This window comes from Callithrix jacchus, chromosome 14 (genome assembly GCF_049354715.1).
Source record: "Callithrix jacchus isolate 240 chromosome 14, calJac240_pri, whole genome shotgun sequence".
NCBI lineage: Eukaryota > Metazoa > Chordata > Mammalia > Primates > Cebidae > Callithrix > Callithrix jacchus.
The window spans coordinates 72,161,385-72,187,129 of NC_133515.1; the positions used below are offsets into that span (position 1 = coordinate 72,161,385).

Consider the following 25,745-nt stretch of genomic DNA (forward strand, 5'->3'; position numbering starts at 1 on the left):
CAACAAAATCTAAACTAAAAGTCTTCCTTTTCCCTCCAGAATAAATACTTTGCAAAGATACCATCTTTTCAATAGAGATACCAATACACATTGCACGACCCATTCAAATCTAAATTGTAAAAATCATAAGAACTCAGCGCAAGCTGTTCTCTCTGCCAAAAAGCAGTGAAGGTGTTGTCACATTTCATCTCATTCATAACAGATGGAGATGACAAAAAGAAGTATTTTAGGAGAAAGACTGACAAGGAAATTTTGGCAATGGAATTCTCATCTTTTGTTAAGCAGAACCACACTATGCGTAGACTGGACTATTGTTCGGCAAATATTCACTCCCTCCCCCACACCTCCACAGGAGAATATTCTTCTACTCCACTGATGTTGGGCTTGGCCATGTGACCTGCTTGGCAAATAGTATGTTAGGACATGTGACATAAGAGAGAGCCTTGACAAGTGTTTGCACATTTGGCCTTGCCCTCTTACGCTACTGAGTTTTGTCCATGGAGGATGAGAGATACATGGAGCAGATCTGTACCCAACCTATAGCTTGGCACCTACATCAGAGCCCAGTCTAGCTCAGCAGAATCCTAGACAATCTGCAGATGAGTGTATCAGAAATAAATGCTTATTATATATTATATATAATATATAAACCAATGCTTGTTTATATATATAAATATATATACAAATATATATATAAAACACTGACATTTGGGCAGTACAATAGTTATGTTTTCCTCTTTGAGAAAAAAAGAACTTAATTCACCTAGTTGCCAGAAGTGTTGTGAACAAGACAGTCCTCAGCGGCTGATCTTTTTTGGAATTATTTCAATACAAGAATGATTCATCATGAAAGACCAATACACCCTTCCTGGAGCAACCTGCAACCAATAATGCAGGGCTATGAAGGCCCAGCCTTTCACCCTGATTTGGGATGGCCCAAATCAGCTGGCGTCAGTTGAGGCCTTCATTGGATTGTATCCACCTCCTCCCACTAACCAATTCTGCCTCCTTCACTTTTATTCCACAAGTGTTAATCCCAAGGGTAATCTCTAATAAATTTCCCACATAAAAACTGCTATCAAAATCTGCTTCCAGGGAACCCAACCTAAAATGCAGTATTATGACAACAGCTAACTGATACACATATACTGTATTCAATACTAACTACAAATGCTCTGCAACTTATGGCTACATCCCAACAAACGCATCATAGGTTGAAAATATCATAAGTCAAAAATCCACTTATACCCTGATAAACACATTGTTAAAAAAAAAAAAAAAAACCCCGAAAATTGTTAAGTTGAACCACCCTAAGTCGAGGGCCATCCTTATTGATTTGTTCAGTTACACTTTCACGAAAACTTCACATATATTCCTCCTGAATAAATTACAGCATTCCAAATATCACATCTATTTAAAAATTAATGACCATATGTTTTTTTTCCCCCGAGCAGAGGAAGATTATAATAAACTCTCATGTGGATCACTTGATGTCATGAGTTCAAGCCCAGCATGGCCAACATGGCCAAACTAAAAATGCAAAAAGTAGCTGGGCATGATGGTGCACGCCTATAATTTCAGCTACTTGGGAGGCTGAGGCAGGAGAATTGCTTGAACCTGAGAGAGAGATGTTGCAGTGAGCTGAAACTGTGCCACTACACTCCAGTGTGGGTGACAGAACCAGATGCCATCTCAAAAAAAAAAGAAAAAAAGGTTTTTATATGTAAAAAAATGTGCCATTCACTTTCAATTTTGCTTTAATGCATAAACAAAATCCCTCATACAACAGACTTAATTGGCATTCAATCAAATCAACCTAAAAGACACCCTGAGCCATGTTCTTGTGTACTCACACCTTTTGGTTACTGTTTTCTTTTTTTTTTTTTTTTTTTGAGATGGAGTCTTGCTCTGTGGCCCAGGCTAGAGTGCAGGGGCGTGATCTCAGCTCACTGCAGTCTCTACCTCCCGGGCTGGGCTCAAGAGATTCTCATGTCTAGCCTCCCAAGTAGCTGGAATTACAGGCACCCACCACCACATCCGGCTAATTTTTGTGTATTTTTAGTAGAGATAGGGTTTCGCCATGCTGGCCAAGCTGGTTTCAAAATCCTGGCCTCAAGTGATCCATCGGCCTCCCAAGTGCTAGGATTACATGTGTGAGCTACCATGCCTGCCTTTTTTTTTTTTTAATTTATTTTAGATAGAGAGGAGGACTCACTATGTTGACTCAGGCTGGTCTCAAACTCCTGGCCTCAAGCCCTCAAGTGATCCTCCCACCTCAGCCTCCCATGTACCTGGGATTACAGGTGTACACGAACATACCTGACTCTTTATAATTATCATCACAAGAAAGCTACAGAGGACAACAGGCCGCAGGGAACCCATGGTCCTAGATGTCATTTCCAAACTTACTAAGAGCATAATTAAAATGTATTGCCACCTGGCTGTGACTCTTGGCACAAACCAGACAAATATATCAAAGTAACTGTGTGAAGACACTGGAGAATAACCAATACAGGCAAGGAGAGGTGATGATCCCTCTGAAAAGTGTAATAGTTGAGCTTCCACACTGACCTTGGCCTTTACCATTTTGTAGACTGCTACAGAGTGAAATAAAGCCAAAAAGCAAGTTTCTTTTTTACTAGTCTGATATGACAAGAATCAGACTTTGATGCTGCCAGAGTCAGGAAGACCTAGGGAGCAAAATACTGGGGAGGGTCCTATTCCATCCAGGCCCTAAAGGAAATCTCAGGACAGGAAAAAAATTGGTAGCACACATGTTCTCTGACCACATCCTCAAAGGCAATTAAAATAGGTATAGGAGTCACACTTCCTTCTAAATTAACTCCCAAGTTAAATTAAAAATTATAAGGCAAATTGGCAAATATTTAGAACCAAATAATAAAAATACTTCATACTAAAAGATATGTGTTACAGCCAAGGTGATAATTAGAGGGACATTTACAATCTTAAATATTTATCATGAAAAGTAAAGAATTTTAAAAAGGTATTTTAAAAGCTAGCAAAAGAATATTAGAGTAAGCCTAAAGAAAAGCAGAAGGGCCAGGCATGGTGGCTCATGCCTGTAATCCCAGCACTCTGGAAGGCTGAGGCGGGCAGATTATGAGGTCAAGAGATCGAGACCATCCTGGGCAACATGGTGAAACCCCATCTCTACTAAAAAATACAAAAATTAGCTGGGCGTGGTGGCACACGTCTGTAGTCCCAGCTACTTGGGAGGCTGAGGCAGGAGCAATGCTTGAACCTGGGAGGCAGAGGTTGCAGTGAGCTGAGCTCGCTCTACTGCACTCCAGCCTGGTGCCTGGCGACAGAGCAAGACTCTGTCTCAAAAAAAAGCAGAAGGAAGAAAACAAGAGTAAAAAAATAGAAAACATACCAGTTTTTAAAAAAAATAAGTTCCTATTCTTTTTTCTTTTAGATAACTAATAAAGAAACCTCAGGCAAAACAATCAAGAAAAATAGGGGATGTGATACATATAAACAATAATAGGAATATCTATTTGTAACTACAAATACAGCAATTTTGTTTACTTGAAAAATGTTGTAAAAATTATGTTAACAAATCTGAAAATTTAGAAAGAAATACATAATCTCCTAGACAGAAATAACCAAAATGGACTTAAGTAGAACAAAAATTTATTCTAACTATAAATCAAATTATAACCATAACTCACATCGAAGGACATTCTACAAAATAAGTGGCCTGCACTCTTCAAAATACCACAGTCATAAAACACAAAGAAAGACAAGGGAATCATTCAGGAATGAAGGAGACTATGAAGATACAACAACTAAATGTCCTAAGTGATTCACAAGGAGATCTTGGACCAGAATTTTTTTTCTTTTGCCATAAAGAACATTACTGGTACAACTAAATCTGAATAAAGTCTCCAGATTGACAGTAGTACTGTAACAAGGTTAACTTCCTGAGTCTGAGGATTATACTGAACTAATATATGAGAATATCCTTTTTTTTTTTTTTCTTTTAAGGAAATGCTCTCTCAAATATTTAGCAGTAGAGGGACATTTATTCTGAAATTTACTTTCAAATTGTTAAGAACTAATAATGTGTAAATACTGTTAGTGTTTATGGGAGGCGACTATTTTGGACTGAGCTCCTGTACTGGGCCCCAGCAAATCAAACTAGAAGGCAGTCACTTGTGAAGTGCCTAGATTCACAGTAGCCAAACAGAAGGGGCCAGTTTATCTGAGTAGCCATGATAAGGAAGTCCCTTCTATTTTAAAGAAAGCAGCTTTGAAACAATCTGCTCCTTGTTCCCTGTTTCTGCTTTTCTTCTGCCCTTTTCCGACTATAAAGCCAACCACCTCTGCTGAGCTCATCAGAACACTTGTTCTACTTTATAGATAGAATAAATGAAAGCCAATTAGACGCTTAAACTAAATTCTGTAATTTTTGTGTCTTTGGACGATAGAAATAATAATAAAGCAAATGTGGTAAAGATGGTAACAACTGGGAATCTGGGCGAGATGAATACAGGAAGTCTTTGTACTATTTTTGTATTATCACAAAATACAGAGTTTTAAGATTTTTATTTTTTCAGACAAAGTTTTTCTCTTGTTGACTAGGCTGGTATGCAATGGCTCAATCTCAGCTCACTGCAACCTTCACCTCGTGGGTTCCAGTGATTCTCCTGCCTCAGCCTCCCAAGTAACTGGAATTACAGGCATGTGCCCCCAAGTCTGGCTATTTCTTTGTATTTAGTAGAGATGGGGTTTCACCATGTTCACCATCAGGCTGGTCTAGAACTCCTGACCTCAGGTGATCCACCCACCTCAGCCTCACGCCACCAGGCCCAGCCAGTTTTAAGAAATTATAACCAAAAGCCTTCCATTAACTTATACTTGTAAATACAAATCTTTCCACCAATCATCCTAAACAAAGTTGCTAAAACAATTCTCTTTCTATTTCTCCCAAGTTCAACTCTATAGTGATTTTCTGATGTTTCCTATATACTGTGTGAAATCTGTAGGAAAAAAAGTAAAGTAAAAGGCTGTGTTTACCCCCCAAAAAGAAAGAAACTCATTAAAGCTTAAATTTAAAAGAAAAAGATGGATTAATAGACCATAACACCACAAACAATTCTCCTAGGAGAGTCTGCAGCGTCTCCACATTCATTTGTAATAGATCATCAACAAAGACGTGTGTGTAATGTAGAATATTATTGCCTTAATGATGTATTTAGCAGGAAGAAAAATTTCATGTTTCGTATTTTTTACTGCAGTGCTAGTCCATTAGTACTAATTCTGATTTTATAGCCTTAGAAACATGAATACTATCCATCATAAGTTTTTAAAAGTTACATGAACCCATCAATTTTATGTCCATTTTGAAGTCTAGATTTCTAACATAAGTTGATACCTAAAATGCTAATCAAAAGATCTATATTTTCTGGCTGGGCGCAGCGGCTTATGCTTGTAATCTCAGCACTTTCAGAGGCCAAGGTGGGCAGATCACTTGAGGTCAGGAGTTTGAGACCAGCCTGGCCAACAACATGATGAAACCCCATCTCCACTAAAAACACAAAAATTAGCCGGTGGGGTGGTAGGGGTGCTTGAAATCCTAGCTACTCAGGAGGCTGAGGCAGGAGAATTGCTTAAACATAGAAGGTGGAGGTTGCAGTGAGTTGAGAACTAACCACTGCACTTCAACCTGGGTGACAAAGCAAGATTCCCTCTCAAAAAAAAAAAAAAAATCTGTATTTTCTGCTGTGGCTTCTAAACTATCCCCAATCCCCAGTACCCACAAGGCCCTAAATGAAACAAGAATCATGAATAAACAGAATGAAGTACATGACTGGTGGCTGGCCATTTTATAAAGCATTAATATCTGAGGAATAATAATATTGTTAAGTCAACTTTCTCTCATCCAAAAAATAAGTTGTTTTTGCTACGTTATTCTTGACGGGAAATTTTTATTGTAAAAATTATAGCTTGTTTTAAGGGGAAGATTATATAAAAGATTATATTAACAGCCTTTGTTTGCCACTTTTAACTCTTTTTTTTTTTTGAGACAGAGTTTTGCTCTTGTTACCCAGGCTGGAGTGCAGTGGCACCATCTCGGCTCACCGCAACCTCCGCCTCCTGGGTTCAGGCAATTCTCCTGCCTCAGCCTCCTGAGTAGCTGGGATTACAGGCACGCGCCACCGTGCCCAGCTAATTTTTTTTTTTATATTTTTAGTAGAGACGGAGTTTCACCATGTTGACCAGGATGGTCTCGATCTCTTGACCTCATGATCCGCCTGCCTCGGTCTCCCAAAGTGCTGGGATTACAGCTTGAGCCACCGCGCCCGGCCCACCACTTTTAACTCTTACAGTGACTTCTTGTAACAATTATATGAAAAGGTATGGTTGCTTAATCATAGCCTAATGAACATATTCAAACTAGATAATCTACTAAAATAATAAATACCGCATGATAAAATACCTTTTAGACAATCAATAAAGCTATAAAATCAGACGTAAATGAGACTCAACAAAGATTATGAGTAAAAAAGACAAATGACTCATTGTCATCATCTTCTCAACAATAACTACTAATAGTTATTGAGCTCTGACACTGTGCCAGATACTGCTCTGAACACTTTACAAGTAATTATCTCAATTCATCCTCAAGTTGATGTCTCTTGAGAACTCAGAGACAAACTTTTTCAAAGGCTGGAAAGAGGTGCCAGGGGTTTTGTTCAGGAATCTGAGTCATTGCCTGATTTCACTCCCAGTAAGGCCAGGGCTATAAGGCCTCAAGAGCCAGAAGAGCCCAATGTTTGCAAACATTACCTAAAATAAAGGTACATAAATTGCTGAATAAATCAGTAAGTTTTCTTCCAGTCAACCTGGGCAGCTAATACTGCAGAGAGCTGTAAGCCCTCCACAGAACCCAAAGACCCCAGAGGAACTCTAACTGCCTCTACTTTGAGGAGCCACTGCAGTTTCACCGAGTTCTGAATCCTTGGTTACACATATGAGCAACTCAAGAGTATGGCTGTACTCCCTCTTCCTGCCCATCCATAACCTTTCTGACACAGAGCAAGTAGGTTTTATTATTGTTACCACTGCTGATGAAGAAACTCAGACAAAGGTAGGTTAAGTAACTTGTACAGAGCTCTGTCGATCATACATGAGATATAGATTGAGGAGGGGAAATAAAGAATCACAAATAATGTCTCCATTTGTACACCCTTGTTCATAGCAAGGTTATTCACAATAGCCAAAAGATAGAGGCAACTCAAGTGTCCACTGATAAAGTAACATAATGTGGTCTATACATACAACGGATTATTAGTTAGCATTACTAGTCAGGAGTGGGAGCACATGCCTATAGTTCTAGCTATTAATACTTAGTAGGCTGAAGTAGGAGGATCACTTGAGCCCAGGAGTTTGAGGCTACAGTGAGCTATGATCATGCCACTGCATTCCAGTCTGAGTGACAGAGCAAGACCCTTTATATATATATAATGGAAATTTTGACACATGGAACAGTATTAATGAACCCTGAAGACATCCTAAGTGAAAATAAGCCAGTGACAAAAGGCTTATATGAGATACTGAGAGCAGTCAATTTCATAGAGACAGAAAGTAGAAGGGTAGTGGCTAGTGGCAGGGGAGATGGAGAGTTAAGAGTTTAATGGGGATGAGGTTTCTGTTTGGGAAAATGAAGAAGTTCTAGAGATGGATGGCGGTAACAGTTACACAACAATATGAATCTATGAAATGCCAGAGTGAATCTACTTAATAAACTTAAAAATGACGAAAAGAAGCTTTGAAATTATGGTAAAACACATATAACACAAAATTTAAGTGCATCACAGCTGGGCATGGTGGCACACACCTATAATGCGAGCTACTCCCCGGGAGGCTGATGTAAGAGGATGCTTGAGGCCGGGCGCGGTGGTTCAAGCCTGTAATCCCAGCACTTTGGGAGGCCGAGGCAGGTGGATCACGAGGTCAAGAGATTGAGACCATCCTGGTCAAAATGGTGAAACCCTGTCTCTACTAAAGATACAAAAAATCAGCTGGGCATGGTGGCGCATGCCTGTAATCCCAGCTACCCAGGAGGCTGAGGCAGGAGAATTGCCTGAACCCAGGAGGCAGAGGTTGCAGTGAGCTGAGATCGCGCCATTGTACTCCAGCCTGGGTAAGAAGAGTGAAACTCCGTCTCAAAAAAAAAAAAAAAAAAAAAGAGGATTGCTTGAGCCCAGAAGTTCCAATCTAGCCTGGGCAACATAGCATGATCCCATTTCTTCAAAAGCATGCATGGTATGCTTAAATCTTTCTACAGTTCATAGTGTTCAGACTGTGTGTACAGCTCTGGGGATAAAATAAAAGTAGAATTCAAATATACATATACACATCACTCTTAAGTGATAAGATGCTCTCTATAAAACATTAAAATGCTAAAACAAAGGAATGGAAACAATATATCCCAATGACCTATTTCAACAAGAACCTATGTCCCAGAGAAAGAAGCTAATTTACTCATTCTCAAATATTTAGTGAACACCTATATATAAGCCAGGCACTACGCTTGGTGTTGAGAATTCAACAGTGGGAAAAAACAGATGTGGTAACTACACTAAGGGATGTAACAAGCTGCTATGTAGGGAATGGGAAGGAGAGAAAGGAATACAAAAAAAATCACAAAAATACTCATTTTTTAAATTACAGACCTGGCTCTCTCCAAGAGCACATCACAAAGCAACCTGCCCTAAACTGATGGATTAACCAAGATTTGGTTTTAAAAAGTGTTAACTATGTGGGGCTATGAGAGCATCCAGGAAAAGGGACTTGAACATGCGAGTCCTGTGGCGAGACACAAAACCAAGGAAAGGATACAGCCTGGCTGGGGCCCAGAGGACAGAGAACTGTGTGGGCAAAGGGGTTATAGACAGAGGCCAGCAAAACTCAATAGTTTTGTTGACTATAATAACAGTAATGATCTAAGTTTTTGCCCTACATGCAATTAAAAGCACTAAAAGGATATAAGGTAGGAGACAGCAAAATAAAATAACAGCTACACTTTTAAAAGATCAGATATAACATAGAAATCAGAGGTGTTCCAGGACACAATTTCCTCCCTCCTAAATCGACACAGCTTGGCCTTTCTCAGAACCAGACCTGGCATTAGGCAACCTAAGTGTCCAGTCCTGATTCTGTCACCAATTAAATGTGAGTCCTTATATTATACAATTTACTGTTTTGTCCCTTGGACTCATCAAGCTGTAAGACAATCTTCCCTAGAAGGTGTATCAGGGTCCAAACAACTAACTCAAAAACTTCTTTTTCTTTTATTCTTGCCCCTCCTCCCCCAAATTATTTAGTCTTCAAAGTCCAGGCAAAGAGATAAGCCGGTACTACCTTCACTTTGCCAGGGCTAAGGCTTTGTTCCAGTGATAGCTCCCTAACAATGCTTGTGACATTCTGCTCTTCAAGCCAGGAGGGTACATTGCCCTGGCCAACACCACCAAACAGGGAGTCACAGGCTAGAACTTCCATCAACTAATGCACTGCTACTTACTAACAATTCAAGATTTCCTTGGTTCCAAGAAATCTTGTTCCCATGGAGGTGAGAAGGAATCAATGTAGGTATTGTAAACCTATTTTTTTTTTCTCTCTCTCTCTCTCTCTGTGTGTGTGTGTGTGTGTGTGTGTGTGTGAGAGAGAGAGAGAGAGAGAGAGAGAGAGAGAGAGAGAGAGAGAGAGAGAGATGGAGTCTTGCTCTGTCGCTCAGGATGGAGTGCACTGGCATGATCATGGCTCACTGCAACCTCCCCCTCCTGCGTTCAAACAATTTTCCTGACTCAGCCTCCCCAGTAGCTGGGACTCAGGCACATGCCACCACACCTGGCTAATTTTTATATTTTTAGTAGAGATGGGGTTTTACTATGTTGGCCAAGAAGGTCTCAAACTCCTGACCCCAGGTGACCCACCTGCCTCAGCGTCCCAAAGTGCTGGGATTACAGGTATGAGCCACCGCACCCAGCCGTTATTTTTCTTTGTATATTGTATAAAATACACCTTATATTTGAATAAAACAAGGGTGAAATCTATAAGGCCCCCATGGCTTCAATATTTTTAACAATTATGAATCTTATATATCTTAGATTAGCAGTGTTTGAAATTCATAGTTCAACTATATTCATAACAGATTTTAAAATGAGGAAGTAAGAACTACTGATGTGCAGGCAGCTTAATTACCTGTTCCCAATACATTATTAGTGATTTGACAAGTGGCATAAATTGTCTTGGATAAATCGATATCAGATTAGGAATGCTGATAGCCTACTGCAATCTTCAGAAGAAATGTCACAAAGAAATCACCTAGGAAGGGCGGTTTCAGCAATTCCACAACCCTGCCCTCTCTGCAGGCCTCTGAAGGAGGCCTTCAGATCCACGGTTTCATCACCGAATAAAAGAAGGTGTTAAAGCAATGAGAATAGGACCATAATTAGCTGGGAGTGGTGGCAGGCACCTGTAATCCCAGCTACTGGCTAAGGCAGGAGGCTGAGGCAGGAGAATCACTTGAACCTGGGAGGTAGAGGTTGCAGTGAGCCTACCACTGTACTCTAGCCTGGGTAACAGAGCAAAACTCTGTCTCAAAAAAAAAGGAATAGGACCATAAATACTCAAAGAAAAATAAGAATTTGACTCCCCAAATTCAAGTAAATGATGAATCCATTTTCATTTAATGGCACAAAACAACCTATGAGCCTTTCATATGTTCTTTTTGGTAAACGATTTATAAAACTCATTATCAACATACTAATAAATTAATTTTTACCCATACCACTCATTTTTATAAATGCCTCAGGATTTTAGAGTCTAAGTAAAGCTACCTCAAAGAAAGACAACAATAACAATATTAAAATCCAAGCCATTCTAACAAAAATGAGGCGGAAGGGTAGATAGAAGAGGTAATCTGATGGAGAAGAGATAACTACTTAGGAGGAATCAAGTACAGCTCCAAACCCTATCTCTGAAACCAGCTACACAAACATGACAAAACATGACTTCCTGAGCCTCTGAGCCTACTTCTGCTTTAGAAAATAATTACAGTAATAAATAACTAGAGAGAATATATGTGATAACAAAATAATCGGGCCTCAAAATTACTAAGCATGAATGGAAATAAAACAGAAGACATAAAAAACACTGATGGGTGTGAAGGTAACTTCCTAGAAGGAGCATAAAAGGCAAGTATTAAAGAAAATATACATAAAATGATTATTTATGAAACGGAGTCTTACTCTGTTGCCCAGGTTGGGATGACCATAGCTCACTGCAGCCTTGAGCTTCCGGGCTCAAGGGATCCGTCCACCTCAGCCTCACACATGCACCACCATGCCTGGCTAATTTTTTTTTTTTTTTTTGGTAGAGACAGGATGTTGTTATGTTGCCTAGGCTGGTCTTGAACTCCTGGCCTCAAGTGATCATCCCGCCTCAGCCTCCCAAAGTGTTGGGATTACAAGCATAAGCCAGTGTACTTGGCCATAAAATAATGTTTCAACCAATTAAGGTATATAGGTAGGATCCTCTTTAAAATGCTTTTTTAAAGTAACACCTTCACTGACAACAAATACCAAACCTTTAAAACTGCCCTCTCCCAAAAGAAATTCACCTGCTGTCCTGCACATTCACCAGCAGTGGGAAGCAGAGAGCTGCTGCAGCTGTGAACCAAGAGCCCACACAGACAGGCCCTCTGTACCTCAGGCAAGTCAGACCAGGTGCCACAGAACTCTCCATCATCTCAGGAACAAGCCTTTCCACTTGCACTCAAGCTGGGACCACATCCCCATTTATAATCTGAGAAGCAGTATCTCATAAGTATAGTGTTAAAACTACAAGGGCCTGGTTACATAAATAACAGTTTACCCATACAAGATCACGCAACATTAGGTAAAAACTGAGTTCTTACAATGATTTTTAAAAAGGTATTTATAACATATAGTTAGGGAAAACATGGGGTGGGGGGAACAAAACTCTGTTTTAAATAACCTCAACTATGCGTTAAAAAGAAAGTTCACATGAGACTTATCAGTTATCAAGATATACTAAAATGTGGAACTTGCACAGAGAAAAACAGATCAACAAAACAGAAGAGAATAGATTAAAAGTCTATAAGCAGACCTAAATATATCTAGGAACTTAAAATATGACAAAGGGGCATTACAAGGCCAGGCGCGGTGGCTCATGCCTGTAATCCGAACACTTCGGGAGGCCGAGGTGGGTGGATCACCTGAGGTCAGGAGTTCAAGACCAGCCTGGTCATCATGGTGAAAAAAGGGCGGGGGGGGCATTACAAATCATGAAGAAACAAATACTGGGACAATTAATTTAATATATGGAAAAATTAGATCCCTACGTCACTCTTTTCACAAAATTAAACTCTACATAGATTTACAGTCCTAAATATGAAGAAAACTTTAAAACTATTAGAAAAAAAAGGACACAAGAAATATACAAATTTATATAAATAAATATAACTAGTTATAGCCTAAAAACTCACACACATGCTCACAAAGGGATATGTATGAAATTTTCAACATAGGATTATGAACAACACAGCAAAAGAAAAATGTTTTGAAAGCACTCCAGATGTTCACTGGTAACAGAATAAATAATGTGTAGTATTATATGAAAAAATATTAGAAATAATACAAAAATAGTTAAAATGAATGAACTGTGTATGTACTTAAAACATTCTCAATAATGGGCAAATGGCAAGCGTTACACAGTAAATTTAAGCACATGCAAAAGAATATTTATGTTGTTTTGGATATATAAATACATAATAGAACTATAAAAACACAGACTACATACATAGCAGATCTGTTCTAGTGGCTGCCACTTAAATGAAGGTAGAGGTGAAGGGAAGTAGGACTCGGAAGGGAATATTAGAGATGTCAACATTATCTATAATGGTTGAAGAAAATGTTTTTACTCTGAAGAACTAAAATATTAACATTTGCTTTAGCTGGGCTTATGTGGAGTTTTATTACATTATCCTCTGTGCTATTCTGTAATTTGCTATTATGATTATGTATAATGCAAAAAAAAAGGCTTAAAGAAAACAAAATAGTAAGACATTCTACTCTGGGTAATGAGAACAAAGCTCCTTTTGGCTGCTGCTTCTTTTTGCTGCTGCTGAACTATTTTTCAATTTTTCATAACAGACACACATTAATTTTTAAATTGCGCAAAAATCATTTTGCCCAGGAAAAATACATACAGGTGGTGATTAGATTTCACATAGTTCTGGTTTATATAAATATCTAATTTTTTTTTTTTTTTTTTTTTTTTTTTTTTGAGACAGGGTCTCACTCTGTCACCCAGGTTGGAGGGCAAGTGGCACGAGCATGATCTCAGCTCACTGGAACCTCTGCTTCCCAGGCTCAAGCAATCTCCCACCTCAGCCTCCCAAGTAGCTGGGACCACAAGTGCCTGCCACCACACCCAGCTAATTTTTGTATTTTTTTGTAGAGATGGGGGTTTCACGATGTTGCCCAGCCTGGTCTCAAACTCCTGAGCTCAGGCAATCCACCAGCCTTGGCTTCCCAAAGTGAAATATCTGATTTTTAAAGTTCTTGCAAACATGACACCTGTATTCTTGCTTCTCTTGATAAAATATTCTCAAAGTTCTAAATGACTAAAACACAAACCCATTTTGGAGATGTTAAAATTGGGGTAAAATATTAATGTCCCAAAGGAGAAAATAAAACTTTCTTCTATAAACAATTCTAGTCTTTGAGAAAGGAAAAGGAAAGGGTTCCATAGATTTAGTCACAATCTATAATTGTACAGAAGTACACAGAATGCATAAGAAACAAGGCTGGAAGCAGTGGCTCACACCAGTAATCACAGCACTTTGGGACGTCAAGTCAAGAGGACTGCTGGAAACCAGGAGGAGTTCGAGAAAAGCCTGGGCAACAACATAGTAAGACCCTGTCTTTATTAAAAAAAAAAAAAATTAAAAATTTTAAAAAGCTGGCCGGGCGCAGTGGCTCAAGCCTGTAATCCAGCACTTTAGGAGGCCGAGGCGAGTGGATCACGAGGTCAAGAGATCGATACCATCCTGGTCAACATGGTGAAACCCCGTCTCTACTAAAAATACAAAAAAATTAGCTGGGCGTGGTGGCGCGTGCCTGTAATCCCAGCTACTCAGGATGCTGAGGCAAGAGAATTGCCTGAACCCAGGAGGCAGAGGTTGCCGTGAGCCGAGATGGTGCCATTGCACTCCAGCCTGGGTAACAAGAGCAAAACTCCGTCTCAAAAAACAAAAATTTAAAAAGCATAAAAAACAAATCTGATGTGCATTCCTCTGAGTTCTTACATTATCAAAATAAGTATTTTATGAAAAGCATTTCAAACTGGCATTATAATGAGAAGGATAAAAACCTATATTGTATTTCATTTCATTAGAAAACAATATGGAAACTTTTATTATATGTAATGAATACTGGTCAAATAACCTCACCAAAGCTCAGTTTTCTCATCTGTAAAATGAGCATCCTACCATGCCTATCACAAGGGGTAACAGGGATCAAATACAGTAAGTAACTTCAATCAGCAAAAACTCACAGGTCCACTTTTTTGGAGTGCAGAGAAAGCAGTAAGTGCCAGGTCCTATACCTGGCCACAGCTGCCATTAATGGTAAAATTCAACTGAGTATAGGAACTTTCACTTGACCACCAAAAGAAAAAAGTAAATAGATTTAAAAAGATAGCAGCTGTAATGTAATAAAAATCATGTAAGAAAACAGACCCTTTGGCCAGGCGCGGTGGCTCAGACCTGTAATCTCAGCACTTTGGGAGGCAGAGGCAGGTGGATCACAAGGTCAGGAGTTTGAGACCAGCCTGGCCAACATCTACTAATCCCATCTCTACTAAAAACACAAAAATTAGCTGGGTGTGGTTGTGTGTGCGCCTGTAATCCCAGCTACTCAAGAGGCTGAGGCACAAGAATCACTTGAACCCAGGAGGCAGAGGTTGCAGTGAGCCAAGATCGCACCACTGTACTCCAGCCTCATGACAAGAGTGAGACTCTGTCAAAAAAAGAAGGGAGGGAGGAAGGGAAGGAAGGAAAAAAAAAAAGCCCCTCTTTCTAGAGAACAGACACAAAAAACTCAACTCACAAACACATGATAAGTGATATCAGAACCCAGTTAACCAAGTAACCAAGCCAAATCAACCTAGCAGTCAGGAAGGCTATGAGCTCGAAAGCTCCTGGTCTACAGTATTGCCATAATAGCTTTAAAATTAAACAAGTAACAGGATAAATAACCACAAGATTTTAAAGAGAGTCTTACCAAGGTGATGTCTCGGGAAGCTGCAGCAGCACTCATATGCAAACTAGGCTGCCTCACAGAACTGCTGCAATCCAGGGCTCTAGCAAATGTCCCAACAGCACTGAATAAACCAGAAACACAATAAGGAAGAATTAAGTATGTGAGTTTTATTTTTTAATGTTTCAAAAAACACATGTGGATAAATAAAAAACTGTAAAAGAAAAGGCAAAAACAAGTTTCTGAATGTTTGAGAATCAAACAATAATAAAAAGAATTTTCACTCTATAAGATATAATAATTGACAAGCCAATTTACTATAGACAGGTCATTATCATGAAATCAAGAAAAAATAGCCTATGCAGGGGGGAAAAAAGAAGGAAAGGGATGCTCTACCATAAAATGTCATGGAGTAAAACATTTGGTATTCCAATTGGTTCAAAAAATAAAAAGTCAGCTGCAGAATTTGACTATTACAGCAAAGCAAGTTCTGACCACTTTTAGGCCCAAATTGTAAAACCCAGTAACATTTTCCCCCCAATATATCATTAACTGTAGCAACCCCTTCTTGTGAAGGTTCAACATGAAATAGATTTCTACTGAAATCTCATTTAAAAAGAAATTACCATAATGCTGATTTTAGTGATTTAGAAGTCCCTTCAATACGTAAGAAACACTAACCTTAAGACACACAGCACAAAATGAAGACTCACTGCTTTTCCTGCCTGTATTTTAAACTTGCTTGCTGTGGAAGAGATTTTTTATTTTTATTTATTTTTATTTTTTATTTTTGAGAAAGAGTTTCACTCTTGTTACACAGGCTGGAGTGCAATGGCGCGATCTCAGCTCACCGCAATCTACGCCTCCTGGGTTCAGGCAATTCTCCTGCCTCAGCCTCCTGAGTAGCTGGGATTACAGGCATGCACCACCGTGCCCAGCTAATTTTTTGTAATTTTAGTAGAGACGGGGTTTCACCATGTTGACCAGGATGGTCTCGATCTGTTGACCTCGTGGATCCACCCGCCTCGGCCTCCCAAAGTGCTGGGATTACAGGTTTGAGCCACCGCACCCGGCCATTTTTTTTTATTTTTATTTTTTGAGACAGTGTCTCACTCTGTCACCCAGGCTGGAGTGCAGTGGTATGATCATAGCTCACCACAGCCTCAACTTCCCGGGCTCAAACAATCTTCCCACCTCCGTCTCCCAAGTATCTAGAACTATAGGCGTGTACCACCACGCCCAGCTATTTTTTTTTTTTTTTTTTGGCTAATTAAAAAAAATTTTTTTTTTTAGACATAGCCTCCCTATGTTGCCCAGGCTGGTTTCAAACTCCCGGGCTGAAGTGATCCTCCCGCCTTGGCCTCCTACTAAAGTTTTAGGATTACAGGCATTAGCCATTGTGGTTGACCCCTAAGGAAGAAATTTTATGAACATTTTAATACAACATACATGTTGAAAAGTACACAATGTACATATAGTTACTGTAAAGTGAACACACGCATGCCACCAACATCCAGCTCAGGAAAGAACATGACCACAACCCAAAGGCTCCTCAAGCTCCTCACCACAGGGAACCACCACCCTGGATTGTAGCACCACAGATTAATTTTCCTCAAATAGAATTACATAGTCCAGCTTCTTTTGATTAAAATTGTGTTTGTGGATTCATGGCTGTGTTCACTCATTTTCCCTGCTACGCAATATTGTGTCTCATCCCCTCTACTCTACTGCTGACAGATACTCCGTGTTGTTTACAGTTTGGGGTTACTCTGAATGGTGCCATAAATCCATTTGTATACGAATCTTTTGGTGCAAAGATGTATGCATTTCTGCTGCATAGATATTTAGGAGTGAAACTTAAGAGATATGTGTGTCAGATGACAGCAAACAGTATTCCAAAGGAGCTGTACCAATTTACACCACCACCGGCAGTATGTGAGAGTGCTGGTTGTTCTAAATCTTGATCAATGCTTAGCACTGTAAGTTTTTTAAATTTTAACCATTCTGGTGGATTGGCATTGGTATTTGACTGTCGTCTTAATTTGTATTTCGAAGATTTTTTTTTTTTTTTTTTTTGAGACAGAGTCTTGCTCTGTCGCCCAGGCTGGAGTGCAATGGTGTAATCTCGGCTCATTGCAACCTCCGCCTCATGGGTTCAAGTGATTCTCCCACCTCAGTCTCCCAAGTAGCTGGGATTACAGGCAACTGCCATCATGCCCAGCTAATTTTTTTTGTATTTTTGTAGAGATGGGATTTCACTATGTTGTCCAGGCTAGTCTTGAACTCCTGACCTCAGATGATCTGCCCATCTTGGCTTCCCAAAGTGCTGGGATTACAGGCATGAGACACCATGCTTAGCCTTTTTTTTTTTTTTTTTTTTTTCTAAAGAGATGAGGTCTTACTGTATTGCCCAGGTTGGTCTCAAACTCTTGGACTCAAGCAATCTTCCCATCTTGTGATTGGGAAAGTGCTGGGATTGCATGCATGAGCTACCATGCCCAGCCTAGAAGATTATTTTTTAAAACAAATATTGAAAACAAAAACATACTAGGAACCAACTCCTTGGTGTCCTTCACACTGGCTTTGAGGGAAAAAAAACATACAGCCCTGGGCAATCAGAAAAATGAAAAAACAGATAAAAATCAAATTTGAAAACTGCAATATCTCCTAACCAATCCCTAAACTAGAGAGTCTGTCTGGAGACTCTAGACCAGTATTCCATACTCTACAAGGAGCCACAACACTGGCTCCTTCCCATCAATGCACATCAAGTGTCTCCATCCATTCACTTAATAGTTTGGTAATGGTATCTGGATTCCAAATACCTGACCACCAATAAAACGTATGACCATCCATGGAGACCGGCTCTATGAACACTGATGTATAAGGATGAGCCAAGATGATTTTTTCCTCTGTATTATGAAATAAGTTCAACACAAAATCAGACAATAACATAATGACTGTTACATCCACTATCCAGATCTATCTGATATTAATATTTGACCATGTTTGGTTCATTCTCTTAAAAATAAATATTATAAATTTGTTACAAGTCCCCTATATATACTCCTAGGTCAAATACATATAACATATATACCCATTTAATGTTTTTAAAAATCGTTAATGAAATAAAGCATTGTTTTGTACACCGCAAACATTTTATAAATAATTACTGTGTATGCACATAAAATGATCGCATGGTATATAGCCTCAACATTATTTGTAAGGTTTATCTCTTTGCTACATACAGCTTTAATTCATTCAATTGCTATAAAGTAATATTTCACTACATGAGTATACCTCAGTTCATTCATCAATTGCTCGCTGATGTACTTTAAGGGTTTTTTTTTTTTTTTTTCCAATTTTCCACAGTTACTATGATCATCTCATTTACTTTCAGCTGTGTGGCAATTTTCCCCATGAGCATCATTTACTGTTATCATTTTTAAAATAAAAATAAAATTCTGTCCCATTCACTCTCTTAAGGGGAAGAAGGAACCAAGTCCGCCAGGGAGCCAGGCTGAAAGCTCTTAAAGGAAAGCACTATGCTTAGTAACAGGCCTTACTCACACATGGATGCAGTGAGCAAATTCAAGGTATGTATTCTTATTGTTACCTGAATAATCCATGTCTAGAGTAGCCATGTCAAGTAAAAAGGATGACTCTTCATCAAGGATATAGGACTTAGGGTATTTTCTTCAAGTATAAAGAATTTCTTCTTTCTACTTTCCTGTTTTCTTAATCAGTAAAAAATCAATACCACTATTTTCATTTAAAACAGAAATTAATAATGAATTTAGGAAACAGTACAATGTATTAAGCTTTCCTACATAAAATACAATCAGAGGGGGGAAAGCAGAATACAAAGAAATAAAAATACATATACCTATAAATTGTTTTAAATAAAGAAATTTCTTGACTCAATAATGCCATATTCATACTTACCGTGCTACAACTAAAAACTGGTCAATCTGTCGATCCGTAAGTGGGCTATTTGGATCCCAAACTTTAACTTCCAATTTTGACTGTTCCCTCTCATCTGATTCTCCTGTCCAAAAAAATAAAAATAAAATGGAGTCTTGTTACTGACAAGGTGCACTGTCTCATGCCACTGATAACAATAGTCACCATAGTATCAGAAATGTTTGTGTGCAAGGTAAGGCTCATAGTTTTGGTACATTCTTCAGGCACAGATGTACACCTCATTAAAGTGAACACTGATGATAGTGAATCCTGAATCCAAACCAACCTCACGGTATCTTCATTTAGTCCTTAACATTTATTTCTGGAGTACCTGTATGTGAGAGGTAGTAAGCACCATGATAAAGGATATAAAAATGAAAGAGAAAGCAACAGGCTGGGTGCAGTGGCTCACACCTGTAATCCCAGCACTTTGGGAGGCTGAGGTAGACAGATCACTTGAGGCCAGAAGTTTGAAACCAGCCTGGTCAACATGAAGTAATCCTATCTCTACTAAAAATACGAAAATTAACCGGGCATGGTGGCAGGTGCCTGTAATCCCAGCTACTCAGGAGGCTGAGGCACAAAAATCACTTGAACCCAAGAGATGGAGGTCTCAGTAAGCTGAGATTACACAACTGTACTCCACCCTAGGTGACCAAAAAAAAAAGAAAGAAAGAAAGCATCACTTCCATACGACGCTGAAACTATGCATAAATACCTATAATATAAACCAAATAATTAGCATAAGAGACATATATTAATAGTTAAGGCATAAGAATCTAAAGATTAAAGAAATCATTTCAAGTTAGCTAAGAAACAATGTCATGAAGGAGGTGACATTTCTGCCAAGAACTAAAGGGTATGAATGTACTAGCAGGGGAAAAAGATTTAAAAAAAAAGAAACGAGAACATGAACAAAGTCATAAAGCATTAAAATGGCATAGAAAAGTAGCTCATAATGTCTGGAGTACTGTATGGAATGAGAGAAGATAGCTAAAGGAAGTGGGTTACAGACACATTATGAAAATCCTACATAGATTCTTTTTTCTTGAGATGGAGTCTCACTCTGTCACCCACACTGGAGTGCAATGGTGAGATCTTGGCTCACTGCAACGTCTGCCTCCTAGATTCAAGAGATTCTCCTGCCTCAGCCTCCCTAGTAGCTGGGATTACAGGTGCCCACCACCACACCTGGCTAATTTTTGTATTTTTAGCTGAGACGAGGTTTCACCATGTTGGTCAGGTTGATCTCAAACTCCTGGCCTCATGATTCACCTTGACCTCCCAAAGTGCTGGGATTACAGGCATGAGCCACCATACCTGGCCTCAGATATTTTAAAGAGATTTTATTTGGCGGTAATGAAAAGCCCTGGCTTTTTCTTGGTAAGGGAATGACAAGAGCAGAACCCAAACTTCAACTTTCAAAGCTAGCCATGGTTTATAATTTCCTCTGCAGAGATACCTGATAAAGACAGACAGACATATCAGCCTCCTTTAAGATTCTCTCATTAAGTAATGAGGGGCTGAAACACAGTAATGAGACTGGTAACAGAGCACAAAGAGAGGAGATTTAGGAATGTCAGTGATAGACTGGATGTAGGGTATAGATTTCAAGTTTTGTGAGCTGTACTCATTCATAACATTGGCATTAGAAGAAAGAAGGAGGCTGGGCATGGTGGCTCACACCTGTATTCTCAGCACTTTGAAAAGCTGGGGAGGGAGGATCACTTAAGCCCAGGAGTTCAAGACCAACCTGGGCAATATAGTAAGACCCCCATCTCTACAAAAATAAATACAACTAGCTGAGCATCATGGTGTATGCCTATAGTCCTGGCTACTCAGGAAGCAGAGGTAGAAGAATTGCTTTAGCCCAGGAGGTTGACGCTGTAGTGAACCATAATCACACCACTGCATTCCAGCCTGGGTGACAGAGCAAGACTTTGTCTCAAACAAAACAAAACAAAAAAAGGTGCACAAACATGAGGTGAAGGCTGAGAGAAAGACTGACAATAATGCCGAATGCTTTGCTTTAGAGTGTCTCACAAAGAGATAACTATTGAGCAAGAGTCAGTTAGGACAAATGATTGTAATGAAAAGTAGAGGGGAGCCAATAGAATTTTGATTTATAGCTATGGATTCTTACTAGGATAAGAGCTCTTTAATAATAGGGACTGCTTTTGGCTTTGTTTTGCTTTTGATGACTGCATCTATAACATTAGGCCTTCCAATGGTTGACATAATACTCTGAAGACGAACATTCCTGCATGACTGATAAACCCAGGCTATGCGCCACCTAGTACAGGAGCAAGCAGGTATCAATAGAAATCAGAGGACAGAAGCAGTCCTCTTAAGTCAAGCAGGCCTCTTAAGTTACTGCTGTTAGGTTGAAGACCTGCCAATTCTGTCCCTGGTTCAAAGGCAGGTAACCAGAGAGCCAACTGCCAACCCCAATATAAAATGACACAAGCAGAGCAGAGCAGAGCTAGTACTAGGCCAAAAAGATCTAAGGTTTGAAAGAACTTCATTCTTTGTTTAGTTTACAATTCTTAGCTCACTAAGATAAGACACTCAACATTAGGTTCATTTTTAAACGTGTACCAGGCCCCGGGGTCCTCCTAATGACCCCTCCTCCCGCTGCAACTTCTTCCTCTGGAGCAGGCCCAGCTGAACCAGTGGAGGCCTGAGGATATCTGGCATGATCACCCCTGCATCTGATCTGAGACCAGCTCCCCTTCCTCTCAGCTGCCTCCTGCTTCTCCCCCAAAGTCTCCTACCCTTCTCTTCCTCCTCTAATCCCTCTCATCCTCTTTCTCCTTGCCCAGCTCCTTGTTGGTGAGCTTCTTATGCCTTACTCCTCTGACCTAGTCCCCTACGCCACTTACCACCTTCCTGTCCGAACGAAGTACATGGGCACTAGCTGCCCTGGGAAGTTGTGTGATTTTAAATCACTTCTGTCCTTGCTGGGAAATGTATTTGTGCATAAATAAAGTCTGTGTATTTGTTTCAGGGTTAAAAAAAAAAAAGACCAGTCAAAAATCAAAAAGTTACAAGCCACATGAAACTGAGACTGACACAATTAACCTGCCTATGTCTTTTAAAAAATAAACTTAAGTAAGGACAGATAGTAATGGTAAAACATTTGAAGCAACACATAAGAAATGATGATGCTATTCAGTTTTAAGCCCCTTCTGCTATATACTCCTTGACGTAAGACAACAATTATTGTTTATTTTTCAAATTCAAGTCAGTTAAATGGATACATTTTAATTCCACCCATACAGTCTCAGTATATAGCAGAAATAAGACTTAGTAGAAGAATTCTAAATAAATTCACCGTAAACAACAATAAAACACTCTTGAAAGCATTTATACTAACACCAAAAAACATAGACAACCATGGGATGAGAAGAAAAATAGCGAGAACAACAACAAATAAATATAGAAATTCTCTGTATTAAACAATCATTCCAAACTAAGTGGAGACTCCCATTTTGAATAAACCAAATAATTATATTCATATCAGTTTGATCACTTCTTCACATGGAAAAAAACTTTTAAAAAGCTCTTGAATGAACTTATTTAGAATTTTGATAACTAAATTTTCAGCTAAGCTAGCAGCAATCTTTGGAATGGCCCTGGGAACAATGGAATGAGCCAGAAACCGAACCAAGATTAATTCCATGTTAATCTTCATGCCAGTCTTTACAACAATCTCCCCTTCCTCCTCCATTTATGATAATCTGGGCAATTCCAATCTGCTCAAGTACCACATCATCAAAAAACACAGACCATGACAATCTCTCCTAACCTCTAAATTCCTACAGATGCATTTCCCAACTAAATGTGATTGTATATAGCTTTCTATTATTTTTGCTTCATTTAATTTTGAAGAAATGTAGACCCAGCAACTATTTTAAATGTTAGCCCTAACCCTCCAGTTATATTTTTAAATCTCTAGAAAATACTAACAAAGTACTTCTTAAGAATTTTGAGCACAGAATGTTGTTCAAATACTCTGAAGAACTAAGGATTCCTAAAGGCCCTTTCCTAGGCAATTGGAAACATTCTTCATTCCAAATACAACACGTTTTCTTTGCACCAGCTATGAGAGTACTATACTTTTTATATTATATGTAATTCAGAGTCACACAAGGATGTCTTTTAACACTATTTTTGCTCAATATTGTTCTGAAAGTTCTGGCCAATGTATTAAGTTATGAATCAAAAGAATAATAAGTTATTGTAATTTTTTAAAGTCACATTCATTTGGACAGTGAAAATATAAATACTAGGAAATAAAATTGGAGGTTTTATATAAAGAAATTTCAAAATTTTCAAAGGAAGATCAGATGATTTGACTAAATAAAAAAGCAAGGCTCAGGCGCAGTGGATCACATCGGTCATCCCAGCACTTTGGGAGGCCAAGGTAGGAAGATCATCTGAAGCCAGGAGTTTAAGAGCAGCCTGGTCAACAAAGGGAGATCCTATTTCTACTTCTAAAATAAAAATCAAGATGCGAGGTCAAACCAGAATATTTCACCTCAAAATATACTTTTTGGCTTACTTCCAGATGGCTATTCTGAGATCAACAAACACAAGGGTAGCTAGCCCTGAAAGGCTGTCTTTTATGGGGGCAGATCTGCCTATGTAGAGGAAATCTACATTAGTAAACAGCAGATGCAAACAGGAGTTCTCCGAGGCCCCCTTAAGCGATCTAAGAAAGACTAATATACAGGAAAAAGAGACCAAAGGTCTGACATAAGACACTTCATCCCAAGCTACACCTTTCTGAGAGCAGCTTGGAGATTACCTTGGAGGTTCATCTACATAAAAAGGCAGCCATGCAGCCTTTGCTTGCCTTGCTCTCCGGAAACCTGTGTCATCACCTCCCATCACCCTATTCTGTTTTTTTTTTTTTTTTTGAGACAGAATTTTGCTCCTGTCACTCAGGCTGCAGTACAATGCCAAGATCTCGGGTCACTGCAACCTCCACCTGCTGGGTTCAAGCAATTCTCCTGCCTCAGCCTCCCAAAGTAGTTGGGATTACAGGTGCTCACCACCATGGCCAGCTGATTTTTTTTGTACTTTTAGTTGTATATTTAGGTTTCACCGTGTTGGCCAGGCTGGTCTTGAACTCCTGACCTCAGGTGATCCACCTGCCTCAGCCTCCCAAAGTGCTTGGATTACAGGCATGAACCACCGCACCCAGCCTTTTTGTTTTTTTAAGACAGGGTCTCCCTCTGTCGCCCAGGCTAGAGTACAGTGGTACAACCACATCTCACTGTAGCCTCGACCTCCTGGGTTTAAGTGATTCTCTGGCCTCAGCTACCCAAGTAGCTGGGACTTGTGCCACAGGCATGTGCCACTATGCCCAGCTAACTTATTTCATTTTTAATAGGGATGGAGTTTCACCACGTTGGCCAGGCTGGTCTCAATCTCCTGACCTCAGGTGATCTGCCAGCCTCAGCTTTCCAAATCCAAAGTGCTGGGTTTACAAGCATGAGCCACTGTGCCCGGCCCCAATTCCCTATTCTTTCAGTAACCTCAGGGTGGTGGTATTAAAAACCTCCATCATCTGTTTCTTCGAGTCTCATCATGTTTATATTCAAGTGTTATTACAGAAGAGTCAAAAAGTTTAAAAAAAAATAGCTTAGGCCAGGCGTGGTGGCTCACACCTATAATCCCAGCACTTTGGGAGGCCGAGGCGGGTGGATCACGAGGTCAAGAGATTGAAACCATCCTGGTCAACGAAGTGACACCCCGTCTCTACTAAAAATACAAAAATTAGCTGGGCATGGTGGTACGCGCCTGTAGTTCCAGCTACTCGGGAGGCTGAGGCAGGAGAATTGCCTGAACCCAGAAGGTGGAGGTTGCGGTGAGATGAGATCGTGCCATTGCACTCCAGTCTGGGTAACAACAGCGAAACTCCATCTCAAAAAAAAAAAAAAATTAGCTTATTAAGTAAAAAAGTTGCAGTAACCTAATTTATTACTGAAGATAACTTTTAAATGAAATTAGCATATAGCCTGGCTGGGCACGGTGGCTCACGCCTGTAATCCCAGCACTCTGGGAGGCCAAGGTGGATGGATCAAGAGGTCAGGAATTCAAGACCAGCCTGGCCAAGATGGTGAGATGTGGTTGTACCACTGTACTCTAGCCCATCTCTACTAAAAATAAAAGAAAATTAGCTGGGTGTGGGGGCATACGCCTTTGGTCACAGCTACCCGGGAGGCTGAGGCAGAAGAATCACCTGAACCCAGGAGGGGGAGGTTGCAATGAGCTCAGATCACACCACTGCACTCCAACCTGGGTGACAGAGTGAGACTCCGTCTCAAAAAAAAAAAAAAGAAAGAAAGAAAGAAATTAGTATAGCCTAAGTGTACAGTGTTTATACAGTCTACAGTAATGTCCTAGTCCTTCACATCCACGCACCACTCACTCAATGACTCACCCCAAGCAGCTTCCAGT

At 39.7% G+C, this 25,745-nt stretch overlaps 1 protein-coding gene across 5 annotated transcripts in view; it reads right to left on the reverse strand.

The window, feature by feature from the left end:
- Positions 1 to 25,745, reverse strand: part of MTA3 (metastasis associated 1 family member 3) — a 274,841-nt gene that overhangs the window by 82,330 nt on the left and 166,766 nt on the right. For all 5 annotated transcript variants that reach the window (XM_078349438.1, XM_078349437.1, XM_008980775.5 and 2 more), the window contains exons 7-8: positions 19,260 to 19,362; positions 15,339 to 15,438 (exon numbers count right to left, since the gene is read on the reverse strand). In XM_078349438.1, the coding sequence (XP_078205564.1) occupies positions 15,339 to 15,438; positions 19,260 to 19,362 (203 nt within the window). The remainder of the gene's footprint in view (positions 1 to 15,338; positions 15,439 to 19,259; positions 19,363 to 25,745) is intronic.